This window comes from Meles meles, chromosome 2, assembly GCF_922984935.1.
Source record: "Meles meles chromosome 2, mMelMel3.1 paternal haplotype, whole genome shotgun sequence".
Taxonomy (NCBI): domain Eukaryota; kingdom Metazoa; phylum Chordata; class Mammalia; order Carnivora; family Mustelidae; genus Meles; species Meles meles.
In genome coordinates this window covers 71,262,519-71,275,877 of record NC_060067.1, presented here as the reverse complement: position 1 = coordinate 71,275,877, position 13,359 = coordinate 71,262,519, and the positions used below count along the sequence as shown (strand labels likewise).

The 13,359-nt window shown below is 35.9% G+C and overlaps 1 protein-coding gene across 4 annotated transcripts in view; it reads right to left on the bottom strand.

Moving 5' to 3' along the window:
* Positions 1-13,359, bottom strand: part of INPP4B (inositol polyphosphate-4-phosphatase type II B) — a 563,252-nt gene that overhangs the window by 117,090 nt on the left and 432,803 nt on the right. For all 4 annotated transcript variants that reach the window (XM_045992576.1, XM_045992594.1, XM_045992567.1 and 1 more), the window contains exon 17: positions 6,128-6,331. In XM_045992576.1, the coding sequence (XP_045848532.1) occupies positions 6,128-6,331 (204 nt within the window). The remainder of the gene's footprint in view (positions 1-6,127; positions 6,332-13,359) is intronic.

Here is a 13,359-nt window from a genome sequence, read left to right as displayed (position 1 = left end):
CGTAAGCATTATATTTGTTCTAGACATCAATAGAGAAAGTTGTAGGACAAAGTGGAATGTGAGATGTTAGTAAAGAACATGCCAGAAAGTGGTTTATGTAAATCTCATTGAAAAATGCAATCTTTGGGAATACTGAGTTACAGAGAACCCGCAATTTTTTTTCAGGTTATATATGACTTTACTCACAGGATGTCAGACATAAATATTACTATAAATTTATACTTTTGCTTCTATAACCTATAAAATTATTGAAAATTTATTTTAGATTAATGTGGATCCTCTATTGTGCTTATGTGTTGTGAACACATTTTACCATAAGAAGTCATAGCAAATGTTCCCTTACCTTAAGCAAAGGAATACAATTTAAAATCTCATTTACATTTACAACACAAAGAATGGAATTAATTGGGTAATTTGGATGGTGAAATGTTGCCTGTTATAGAAATTTAGTTCAACTAAAAAATGAATTTGGGATATGACTAAGTAATAAGAATAGTTTTCCTACTTCTGCTCTTTGCTAGAATGGATCAGAATATAAAGGATCAGAAGTTTATTTTTTTTGTTGTTTTTTAACAATTTTTGAATGAGGGTAGACAGATTTAGCCCCGAACCCATCAGTGTAGTAATGTTGAAGTTAAATCACAGTGTTCTAGAGAATAGTATAATTACTGGAAGCCACAAAAACTGGGTCAACTTAATACTTTAGTTGGATGACATGCTTTCATATTTTGGACAAACTAATCTTGGAGTCCCAGCTGCTAGAAGCATCTGTTGTATAGATAAAGAGAAAGAAAAGCAATATGTCATTTTTACCAGCTAAAAGATGAAGAATGTTATATTAGTTTATTTCTTTGCACAGATTGTCATAAAATCTCCACATTCCTTTGGGTTTAATTGTTTACTAACTTTTCAGGAAAATAAATCTTTAAAGCATTCAATCATTTAATAAGAAAATTCAGCAAATAACAGACTTTTTTTTTTGTCAGTGATTATTTTAGTTTCAATCTCTTCCATATTGACTAGATAATTATTATCCAGATTCATATGTCATCAATTCTGCCAACAAAACAGGTTGAAAAAGAACAGCTTCACTCTAATTTAGAATTAATAGAAATTCTTTCTCTTAACCTCACAAAGAAAGGTTTCTATATAACCAGAGTAGAATTCAAGAGTAATTTACAAGTATATATTTACTTTCCCAATATTTATTACAAGAAGTTTAAAGACAGTTGTTCAAGTTAAGTGATTGTTAAAAAACTACAATCATTATAAGACATTAAATAAAACAATTTTTTAAATGGAGCTACTGGAATCTTATGTGCAAATCTAAACCAATTTAAATGATCAGAGAATACTTTTGTATATCACAGAAACCTAACTAAATTAACTTAAAACACTGAATTATTTTAGGAAGTTGATTAAACATGTAATCAGGGCTGAAACTTTTCTAACACCTAATTAACTAAGAAAAGTGGTTCACAAAGTTATGTTTCCAATTCATTTAATAGCACTGTCTCTAAAGACATTTTCAATTAGCTACATTTTCTTTGGATTTACTCAACTTCTCAAAGTTAGAAAAAGCTTTGAAAATAACATTAAATGGTTATGACTTTGGTAGATATTTTTTAAGTAAGGGATTTCTATCTTTTAACCAAGGTATCTTTTTAATAGAAAGTGTTAGCTATGGAAAATCAATTAGAATGTTGTGTAACAATCAAAGTTAGTTATATTTGTACATAGAGTCAAATTAGGAGGAGAGAGTTAGAAGCAACTTTTCTGAGTGGGATGGATTTTCCTTGTAATTGTAGTAAATTTAGACAAAGTATTCATATACTTTCTAGCAACAGTGGGTTCCGGAGGAAATTCAGAAATTATATGAAAGAAGATAAAGAGGGAGATGCAAATCTTTATTATTATTCTATCCTTTTGCCTGTGAAGGAAACCAAAACAGCTGAGAAACTGACAGGACTGTTCCATATCAACTGGAAGAACAAATCAGTCTGACCTTTTCCTAGTGTCAAGACTAGGAAAGTATTCCCAGAAGAATAATAAAAGGTAAATCAATAACCGCACTGATTCCTACGGCAACATTGACAGGTCCTACACAAGGACCAAAATTCTTCCTAAGTTTTCCAAATGTTGCTAGGAAGGGCCTGTACCCATTTCCTTTGGTGCCAGTTTGAAAGTTTTACCCCTCTCCTCAGCCTGTCCTCCTCGTCCCCTTCTCTTTGCACATGATTCTACTTTAAGGATAAAATAAAGCACTCAGGTTAATATCCAAACTACACAAAGAACTCATACAACTCAATGGAAAAAAATTTTAAAACGTGGCCAGAAGAATGGAATAAACATCATTCCAAAGAAGACATATAAATAGCCTATAGGCCATGGCAAAATGCTCAACATCACTCATCATCAGGGAAATTCAAATTCAAACTACAATGAGATGTCACTTCATACCACTTAGAATGGTTAGACAAGAGATAACAAATGCTGGGTGTGGATGTGGAAAAAGCAAACCCTGTATACCGTTGTGGGAATGTAGATTGATACAGACACTGAAAAACAGTGTGGAGGTTCCTCAAAAAACTCAAAATAGACAGGCCGTATGATCCAGCAATTCCACTTTTAAGGACACATATGCCTGAAGGAGAGGAAATCAGAATCTCAAAGAAGTATCAGCACCCCACATTCATTGCAGCATTTTTTATAATAACCAAGATACGGAGAGCAACCTGAGTATCTATTAGCAGAAGAATGGACAAAGAAAATGTGGTATATATGTGGACTATCATTCAGCCATAAAAAGAAAGAAATCCTGCCGCCATTTGCAACAATACGGATGGACCCTGAGGGCATTAAGCTCAGTGAACATAAGTCAGATGGGGAAAGAAAAATACTGCATGACCTCATTTATATACAGAATCTAAAAACAAACAAAAAACAAACTCATAGAAACAGAGAACACGCTGATGGTTGCCAGAGGTGAGGGTAGGGGGTCGGATAAATAGATGAAGGGGGTCGAAAAGTTGTAAGATAGTAAGTCATGAGGATGCAATGTACAGTGCGGTGACTATAGCTAACAATACTGCATTGTATACTTAAAGTTGCAAAGAGGGTAGATGATAAAGGCTCTCATGGAAAAATAGATCAACTATGTGAGCTGATGTATGTTAATTAAATTTATCATGGTAATGATTTCCCAAGTCATTGTCATGTATACCTTAAACTAATTAGGTGTTACATGTCAGTTGTATTGAGACACAACTGGGAAAATATTTTAACAAACACAAAAGAAGCCACCCAGCTTCACCCAGCCTCCCCAAAGTGTTTCTGCTTCTCAAATGGTTTCTGAAGTATACACATGCTCAGTTTCCACCATCTTTGAAGCAAACAACTAATGGTATAATGGTATATACCAACTAATGGTATAATAAACAACTAATGGTATAATCATGCACACACACTCTCTCCTTATACTTCAGGTGCTGTGTGCCCATCTGAAAGTCATTTTCTTTCCTGAAGGATTAACTTTCTATTCCCTTTAACATCTTAAGAACTTTACTTCTGGGGATCCACATGACCACCAGACTCCTTCCAGCTTTATCCTATTACAACCTGGAGTTGCTCTGCAGTTGTCATTTGTCTTTCCAAAGCCTTGGACAGGCCACGGAGTCCTCCTGTCCCTGGGTGTTTCACGCTGTCTCCAGCACGTGGCACAATCAACCAGGCAGAGCAGGTGAGTAGGAACACAGACGGGCTCACCACAAACCTCATCTGCTCGCTGCACATTTCTCACGCCCTTCCTTCTCTACCCCTCGTGAAAGGGTCTGTACGTACAATCTTGAGCGGAAGTCATATTAGCAGAGCTTATTTTCTACCAACTGGCTCTCTCAACCATGGTCACAACATTTTGTAACAATTCGCTAGCGCGTTTTATCCACCACGAGACTGAGTTCTAGAACCTAAGGATCTAGTGTCACTTACCTTCCTCTTTGCAGCACTACATACAGAAGGTCTCAAAATGATGGAAAGAAGAGGAAATAAGGAGGGAAGGCAGGACAGGGACACTTTGGAGCAGCAGGAAAACAGCGAGGTGTGGGGGAGGGTTTGCAGGACAGTGGGGTGAAAATGCAACTGGAGGTGATTATGCGAAGTGAAATAAGTCAAGCAGAGAAAGACAATTATCATATGATTTCACTTAGTTGTGGAACATAAGGAATAGCATGGAGGACATTAGGAGAAGGAAGGGGAAAATGAAGGGGGGAAATCAGAGGGGGAGACGAACCATGGGAAACTATGGACTACAGGAAACAACCTGAGGGATTTTAGAGGGGAAGGGGTTGGGGGGATGGGTAAACCTGGTGATGGGTATTGAGGAAGGCACGGATTGCAGGGAGCACTGGGTGTTATATGCAAACAATGAATTGTGGAATGCGACATCAAAAACTAATGATGTACTGTATGGTGACTAATGACTAACATAACATAACATAACATAATAAAATAAAAAATAAATAAAATATACTACAATACAAAAAAAAAAGAAAAAAAAGGAAAATGATCAAAACAAAAGACGCCCAATTTCAAAATTCTCACTTCATTTAACGTAAAAACAGAAAATATTTGTCAAAAGGTTAACATTATATGTTTAATTAAATGAAAGACAAGTTACTTTCTATATCTACTCAAAGCTTTAAAACTCCCAGTACACATTTTATGCCAGATCCAGTCTCCCCATTTACCTCAAGGGATAGTATTAATCCCCATAATAAGACTATTTAATGTGTGCGTCTTAAAAAAGACAATGTACAGCAATAATACTGAGGTACTACAAAGCATTTGCCTAGGCCTTTCCAGGTAATGGGGCATTATTGTCCAGGTAAGTCATTTATCTCATGACCATCTGAAGAGCTAAACAGAGCAGGGGCTGTTATTTTCACTTTACGTTAAAATTGAACTTCAGAGAGGTTAAGAGGTACATACGCCTTGGAGCTGTGAATAAATTGAAGAAGAAGGTGAAGGTAAAAAGGAGAAATATTAGATTTTCTCTTTTGAAAATGCTTCAGTGGGAGAAACACAATCTTAATCAGAAATACTTATTCAGCATTTACCTCTTGGAACCCAGCTCTGTCTTTCCTGTGATAGAAATTTTATCAAAAGAAAGAGCAGGCATCACTTCATAGCCCTTCAGACAGCAATTTTTTTGAGAGAGCCAAGCCTTTCAAATAGTTTACTCCCTGAACGCTCTTAAATCCTAGGGTGGCAGGAAAAGTAATCATTAACTATTTACCATCTGTATGGCTGGAATACTATTTTCTTGGTTAAACTCAAGATACAGCAAACAGCTTCCTCTCTGGGTGTGAGGTGTGCATACTTTGGGGATTTCCCGGGTAATCAATATGTGTTTATTCAGGAATAACTCTGTTCCCCCTTTGCCCAGGACCTTCATGTTTCTCTTATTCTGTCCAACTAGAGTTCTTATTACCATGCTGGCTTCGGTGTGTGTGTGTGTGTGTGTGTGTGTGTGTTTGTTTTGTTTTGTTTTTGTTTTTGTTTGCTTTTACTAACTATTTTCAGAGGCTTTTATGTAACCATCCTTTGGCCAATTTTAGAGAACCTGGTGCAACATCTTCCTTTAAATAATAGAATCATGAACAGGAGGGATTTAAGAGATCTCTGCGTCCACTGACATTTAAATGCTAATACTTCTTGAAGAATGTCTAGAGCTGAAACACTGGATTGCAACAAGAAAATATTTGCAACAAGTAGTGGATTATGGGTGGTTTTTTACTCTTTTCCTAAAAAACACCATTTTAATGGTTTATATTACCTTGGCAATAAATACAGAAAAGTGCTATAGAATCGTATAATTGTAGCATCTTTGCTTTTATGACATTTAGGATATATATATATATATAAATTTTTATGCTAAATGAATGTGATCAGGAATAAAACTTGCATTCATAATTTGCCACCAAGGAAAAAAAAAATGTGGCCTACTTATCCACAATCTGTATTATGACTACTTTCCAACTTGTTTTGATGAAAAGCAGAGATGCTCATCTTTCTTGCTCTAGTTTTCAGGCCTAAACCTGAGGAGGCAAGCGATGTGCATGACACTTACCCACTCTTCCTCATCATAGTCTGAATGATGTGGTATGGAGTCCTGCCTTCTCACCGGCGGGGGTGGGTCCTGGGGACAGCTCTCCTCTATGCTGTTCTTAGGAGACGGTGGCTTCTTAAGGACACCTCCTGGTCTGGCAGTATAGAGGGCCAAAAGAGCACTTCTGACCAGCTGATCCTTGAAGGCATGTACAAAAAGCTCTGTCTGGAAAGAAATTGACAAGGATTAGAAACACTGTGGTAGGCATCCCAGCATAGAGCTATGAAAAGGTCAACAGCAGATTTGTTGGCACATATGTGGTGTGCCTGGTGAAAAAAGTACAGGCAACAGAGAGAGAAAATGATTCATACCAATCAATGAAAATAGTTGAGTTTTGGGATGCTGCCAAGGCCTTGAGTCCTCCTGTTCTGAAAGCTAATGCTTCGGTTCTGAGGGCACTATAAACAGCAGCTGTCTCCTCAGCCCCCTCTCTTTTAGATCCAAATTCTGTCTTTGAAGATGAATTTCACTAGAGATAATCATTTGAACACCATTTACCTGCTACACTTTTCAAGTAATTCCAAATGCACCGTAAAAGAAAATGTGATGAGACTGTGTATATTCTGTATTTTAAGCAGAAAGAAAGGCTAAAGAAAGGATGATACATCTTAAACTAGACACAGAAAACTTTTTTCCTTCTTAGCATCATGGGTAGATTTTAACAGTAGAGATAGCACAGGCAGTATTCCCATGAAAATATTTGGTTTTTATTCCTTATTATCACGCCCTAAACTGTCTTCCTCCACCAAATGTTTCCAGAAATGCTTGGTGTGAATGAGGCTGCTGTGAAACTTGCCATGGCAGATTTTTACAAACTGGTGGTAAATACTTAGTAAGTACTATAGAAATGACGGCTTCCCAACACTAAAGAACTTGGCAGTAGTACTTTGCAATTTCCTGATGAAATGTTTAATAGCTTCACCCTACTCTACTGGAGGAGGTCATAATTGATTTTCTGTATTGTACTATGCTTAACATGCACGTGGTCTAATAATTTACTCAGTTAAAAAGTAGAGAAGTAACTCAAGCATTGACTCATATTACTAACACATTCACACCTGGTAATCTGTTAGGAAGGAGCCCTTTAACTCAAAGCATTATTTTGAATACTAGTTGATACCATCACCATTTAATTGAGATACTTGGATGTAATGCTGACTTCACCACTGCTGTAACTCACGGAAAACAGCATGGAGGTTCCTCAAAATGTTGAAAATAGAACTACCCTATGACCCAGCAATTGCACTACTGGGTATTTACCCTAAAGATACAAACATAGTGATCCGAAGGGGCACGGGTACCCGAATGTTTATATCACGGTAATCCTTTCTTGAGGCATTCTCAATGTGCAGTCAACAGTGCCACGTCTAAGTAATGGTTACTAAATTATCCCTAAAAAACCCCTGTTGTGAGTGTCAGCAATTAAAGAAAACCAGCTCAACCCCATGCAACTTCCTAAAGGAAGTTGTTAAGCCTTTGCAATCGATCACGAACTTCCAGAGCTGGAAAAGACCTTAAAGTCAGACCTCTTCATCAACCAGAGAAGGAAACTAAGAAGCAAGAATGGTGCCCTGTCCTAGAACAAACTGCTTACTGGTAATACAAATGGAACAGAGCCCGAGTTTTCTAACAAATTCAGTAGCTTTTCTCCTTACTCCATAGCACCTACCCACCCACCATCGCCTGCATGCTTCTGTTCTTCTCCCCCTTCTTTCTAAACCCCAAGCTCCTGACTGCTTTGGATATCTATCCACTCTTATAATTAATCATGTCTACAATTGCCAATGCAACTGTCTTCACTGTTAAACTTTACTGGATGTTTTTAAATACTCTTTTAATCTATTGGTCATACTGAGAGCACTCTGAAGGTAAGCAGACAACAGATATTTAAGAAAAGAATATACAAGAATAAAAGGTTGAAAAATATTTTGGTAATACATTAGGAAAACAAAAGAAAAAGGCAGCTTATACCAAAAAGGCACAAAGAGAAGTGTTAATTGATGTTCACAATGAAGTGTTAAAATGAGAATGAAAATTACCAAAAAAAATACTGATGAAAAATTTAGCTAGACGGTACTCAGACAAAGCAGTATAGTTAAAGCAAAATGGGGAAACATGTTATTTACATAATTTTCATACACCATGGATGGATCATCAATGTGAATTTAAATATTTTAAAATGCAAATTTACTTCCATTCAGCTTAACTAAACTATCTCCTTATTGATAGTTTCAATAAATTCTTTTGGTTTATTTTTAGAGAAAAACAGCTTGCCTTCTTTGAATTCCTGCTACTACAGCTCCAGTCTCCATAACAGTCACCTAATTACTATGGAGCTGAATATCTATTCACTCCCAATGAAATCTACAGTTCTTATAATTGCCATCATTTTCTTCCCATTGCATGCATGCACAGAGATTCCACTTCACTTATTCAAATCTCATTTGGGTTGATTTATCACCAAAGACATCAAAGATAATATACCATATTCTTGCAGTTTTACAAACCAGAATTTTCTTGGGGGTAACTGAATGAACTCAAAAAATCTTAGAGAAACATTTTGTGTCTACATTGAAAAATTGATTTGACTCTTTGGAAACTCTCTGAATCACCAAGATCCTTTGCACAGAATTGTACTTTGTTAGAAAATAGCTAAATATTCCATTACTATAACCATATGATCTACAAATTTTCTTGACCAGCAATACTTAGTAAATGTAGACCAATGTAGACCCTGATGTTTTGCAATCAAAATAAATTAGCTTGAAGAGATTAATGTAATCACTTGATTAATGTAATCACTTGATACATCTAAATGTTGCTGTTCTTGCAACTGAGATGATATTAGGGAAGTTAAAATCCTAAGAAAGATGTGACTGTGTCTCCGAGTTGCCCATTGGCTCAAAGTATTGAAAATGTTTTCCTTTTCTGACTCAGCTCACACTGCATTAAAGGAAAGAAAAAGGGCTGTCTAAATGTTATCCTAAGGGTAGGAAAAACAATTTATTTAAAATAGTTTAATAATATAGTAAAAAAAAAGCATAATCTCTGAACCCAAGGTTGATCATTTCGTTTGATATTAAAAGAGAGAAATGTTATCTTAAAAATGAAATGTTTTCTTGCCTTACTGACATTTTTTCAATTCATATTTTTATACAAGGATTCTTCAAACTAACATACAGAATTATTTGCAAGTATAAAACCAGTAAAATTACCTCTCCTGGGGGTGAATTTCCTAGGTTCCTAAACATTAATGGCAGAGGAATAGCTAAGAATATGTTTATTTAAAACCACCCTTTTAAACTAGAGATCTCAACAAATTACGCCCCAAGTATCATTCTATTTAGAATCTTCTTTTTTAACTGAAAAAATTCAAAGTGATGCCTAATCCCACCTGCAATACAGAAGTAGCCCATGACATAAACGGTTTATTATTATTATTATAGTAGCCATGTATACGGCAAAAAAGAATCCTGTTTATTTTTTTCACAGACCCTACCACTCCCTATTGTTCTGCACCCAGTTAGCTTCACTGTTTTCATCAGCTACATTGGTCCCTCTCTGATACCATTTGATTTCTTTTTTATTATTGAGGTATAATTGACATACTGTATTATCAGTTTCATGTGTACAGTATAAGATTTCAACATTTAGATATACTGCAAAATTATCACCACATTAAGATTGGTTATTTTCATTTTTTAGAGACTTATTCATTTAATTGAGGGGATAGGGCAGAAGGAAAGAATCTCTCAAGCAGACTCCCTAGTGAGTGGGGAAGCCCTACACTGCTTGATCCCAGGACCAGTGAGGTCATGAGTCCAGCCAAAACCAAGAGTCAGTTGCTCAACAACTGAGCCATCTAGGCACTTCCGGTTTGATAAGCTTTAATCATTTCATAGGGCAGTAGTGCTATACACTGGAATTAGTACATTAATATGTGTTCAACATTCCCCAAAGAAAAGAACATTGAACTTTCAGGAGAGTTACTTGACATCTGGGCAGATCATACGAATTATTCACTTGACCTTGGCTAAATCACATAATCACTTTTCCCTAGTTTGCACAAAATTACAATGGCTATTTGTGAAAGCCTCGTGGTAGTTCGATGTAAACTGTGAAGTGCACTCTTCTATTTATGCTCCATGCTCCTCCTTCTTGAATGATCTTTTCAGTTTCCTTTCTTGACTCCTCATTCCAGCTCCTTTAAAATATGTTTGGATCCTAAGTGGATCCTAAAGAATCTTAAAACACTACCTTGAAAGCATTTTTTTTCTATTGGTGATAAAACTCATTTCTCGATATCTTCAACTATCATCTTTATGCCCCAGTCTCTAAAACCCATCTCTACCCACCACCAGCACTGTTACCTATTTCTATCTGAAAGTCTCTCAAGATCAGAAGTCACAACCTATTCTCAGGTGTTTTTCCTTTTTTTTTTTTTTTTTAAGATTTTATTTATCTGACACAGAGAGAGAGATCATATGTAGGCAGAGAGGCAGGCAGAGAGAGAGAGGGAAGCAGGCTCCCTGCTGATCAGAGAGCCCCATGTGGGGCTCGATCCCAGGACCCTGAGACCATGACCTGAGCCGAAGGCAGAGGCTTAACCCACTGAGCCCCCAGGTGCCCCTCAAGTGTTTTTAATAAATGTATTCTGTCTAGCTTTTCAAATTGCCGTTTGAATGACTTCCTTTCATTTTTTTTTTTTTTTTAAAGATTTTATTTATTTATTTGACAGAGAGAGAGATCACAAGTAGGCAGAGAGGCAGGCAGAGAGAGAGGAGGAAGCAGTCTCCCTGCAGAGCAGAGAGCCCGATGCGGGGCTCGATCCCAGGACCCTGAGATCATGACCCGAGCCGAAGGCAGCGGCTTAATCCACTGAGCCACCCAGGCGCCCCTCCTTTTCATTTTTTTAATAGTGACTTCTGACTAGTGTCTCCTGAAAACTTTAATGGATGTTTTTAATTTTGATGATGTCGTAGGTATCATTTATTTTCTTCTTTTGGTTCCTACTTTTTGTGTTCTAAGAAATATTTGCCTAACCCAAGATAACAGAAATTTTCTATGTTGTCGTGTAGACATTTGTTTGCTTCTTTCTCTTAGCTTGTATATTAAGATCTATGATCTTATGATCTATGATCCATTTTAAATTAATTTTTATAGATGTGTGAGGTAAAGATAAGGAAATTTTCTTTCTTTTTTTTTTTTTGCCTAAGGATTTCCAATTGTTTCTGAGTTTTATGTTAAAAAATGTCATTTTCCCAGTGAATATTCTTTGCATTTTTGTCTAAAGTTATTGAAATATATATGTGTGGATGTATTTCTAGATTCTCTATTCTATTCCACTATATCTATACTTACACTAATTAGTTACACTAATAAGTTACAAGCCACATAATACATTGGATATTACTTTTACTTATTTTTTTCTAATTTTTTTTTTCTTTTTTGAGAGAGAGAGAGAGAGAGAACCTGAATGGGAAGGAGGGTCAGAGAGAGGGGCAAAGAGAGAGAATCTCAAGCAGACTCCATGCTGAGCTTGAAGCCCTCACGGGGCTCAATCTCAGGACTCTGAGATAATGACCTGAGATGAAATCAAGAGTTGGATGCATAACTGACTGAGCCACCCAGGCACCATTGGGTATTACTTTTATTTTAAAGAGTAAATATGTTTAAGTAAATTAAAGTTTGAAATTTTTTATAACTGTCCAGATATTTACCATTTCTGGCACTCCTTATGTTTTGTAAACGTTATCACTTCCTTCTGCCTGAAGACTACTTTAAAATTTGTAGTAGTGCAAGTTTTCTATGAAATCTCTCAGTTTTTATTTGTCTACAGTGGTCTTTATTTCTTCTTTATTTTTGAAAGATATCTTCTCTTGATATAGAATATAGAATATGTGTGTGTGTGTGTGTGTGTGTGTGTGTGTGTGTGTGAATACTTTGAAGATATTACTGTATTGTCTTCTGGCTTACATAGTATCTAATAAGAAGCCTGTGAATAATTTTGTTACATATCTCTCTTTCTTTTTCTCAATTTTCAGTTTATCTTTGTTTCTCAACAATTTAATGGTGATGTACCTTCATTTTTCATGTTTATTCTGCTTGGAGTACATTGAGCTTGTTGGATCTATAGTTTCACTGTTTCATTGAATTTTGAAGATCTTCATCATCACTTCAGCAAATATTATTCCGTTTTCCTTTCTGCTTCTTCCAGAACTCCAGTTCCATGCATGCGAGACTTCTTGGTATTGTTCTATAAGTCGTTTTTGTTCTATTTATGTTTTTATGTCTTTTTCTTAATACTATGTTTGCAAGTTCACTATTTATTCTTCTCAAGTGACCAATCTGCTAAGCCCACCTAATATATATTTTTATTTCAGACATTATATTTCACAATTCTCTCATCTCTATGTTATTCTTTTTTAGATTTCCATTTTTTCCTCACCATTTATGTGCTTCTCACCTTCCCTAAATATATGGACCATATTTATAATTGCTGTTGTAAGGTCCTTATCTGCTAATTTCATTATTTCTGTCGTTTGGGATCTCTTTTGGTTGCTTGATCTTTCTTCTGGTTATGGGTCATATTTTCCTGGTTCATTTTTGCTTAGTATATGCTTATTTCACCAATTAAGTGTTTACCATTTAAAGAGGAATATAAAAAGAATAGAAATACTTTCACAAAATTTCATTTCATTTATTTATTTTTATATCCCTTTATATATACTTTCACCAACTCTAAATAAAACAAACAGAAGAACCTCTACTCATTAAGTTCTTCTGTTTAGTTTGGAACTGAGATAGATCTAGGAGTGTTTGAAGTAAACAAAAATAAGAATTTCTTCTCAGTACCTAAGTGATCAACATAATTAATATATTATGTGTATCTTCAACTTCTTAGTATACTGGCTTCCTGGCACTGTCATTAAAAAACAAAACAACAACAACAAAAAAACCCCAGCATATTTCTTAAGAAAACCCTGAGTTAAATGTTGGAATAAAATGTTTTGTTTTTGGGGTGCCTGGGTGGCTCATTGGGTTAAAGCCTCTGCCTTCAGCTCAGGTCATGATTCCAGGGTCCTGGGATCGAGCCCCGCATTGGGCTTTCTGCTCAGCGGGGATCCTGCTTCCTCCTCTCTCTCTGCCTGCCTCTCTGCCTACTTGAAATCTCTGTCTGTCAAATAAATAAA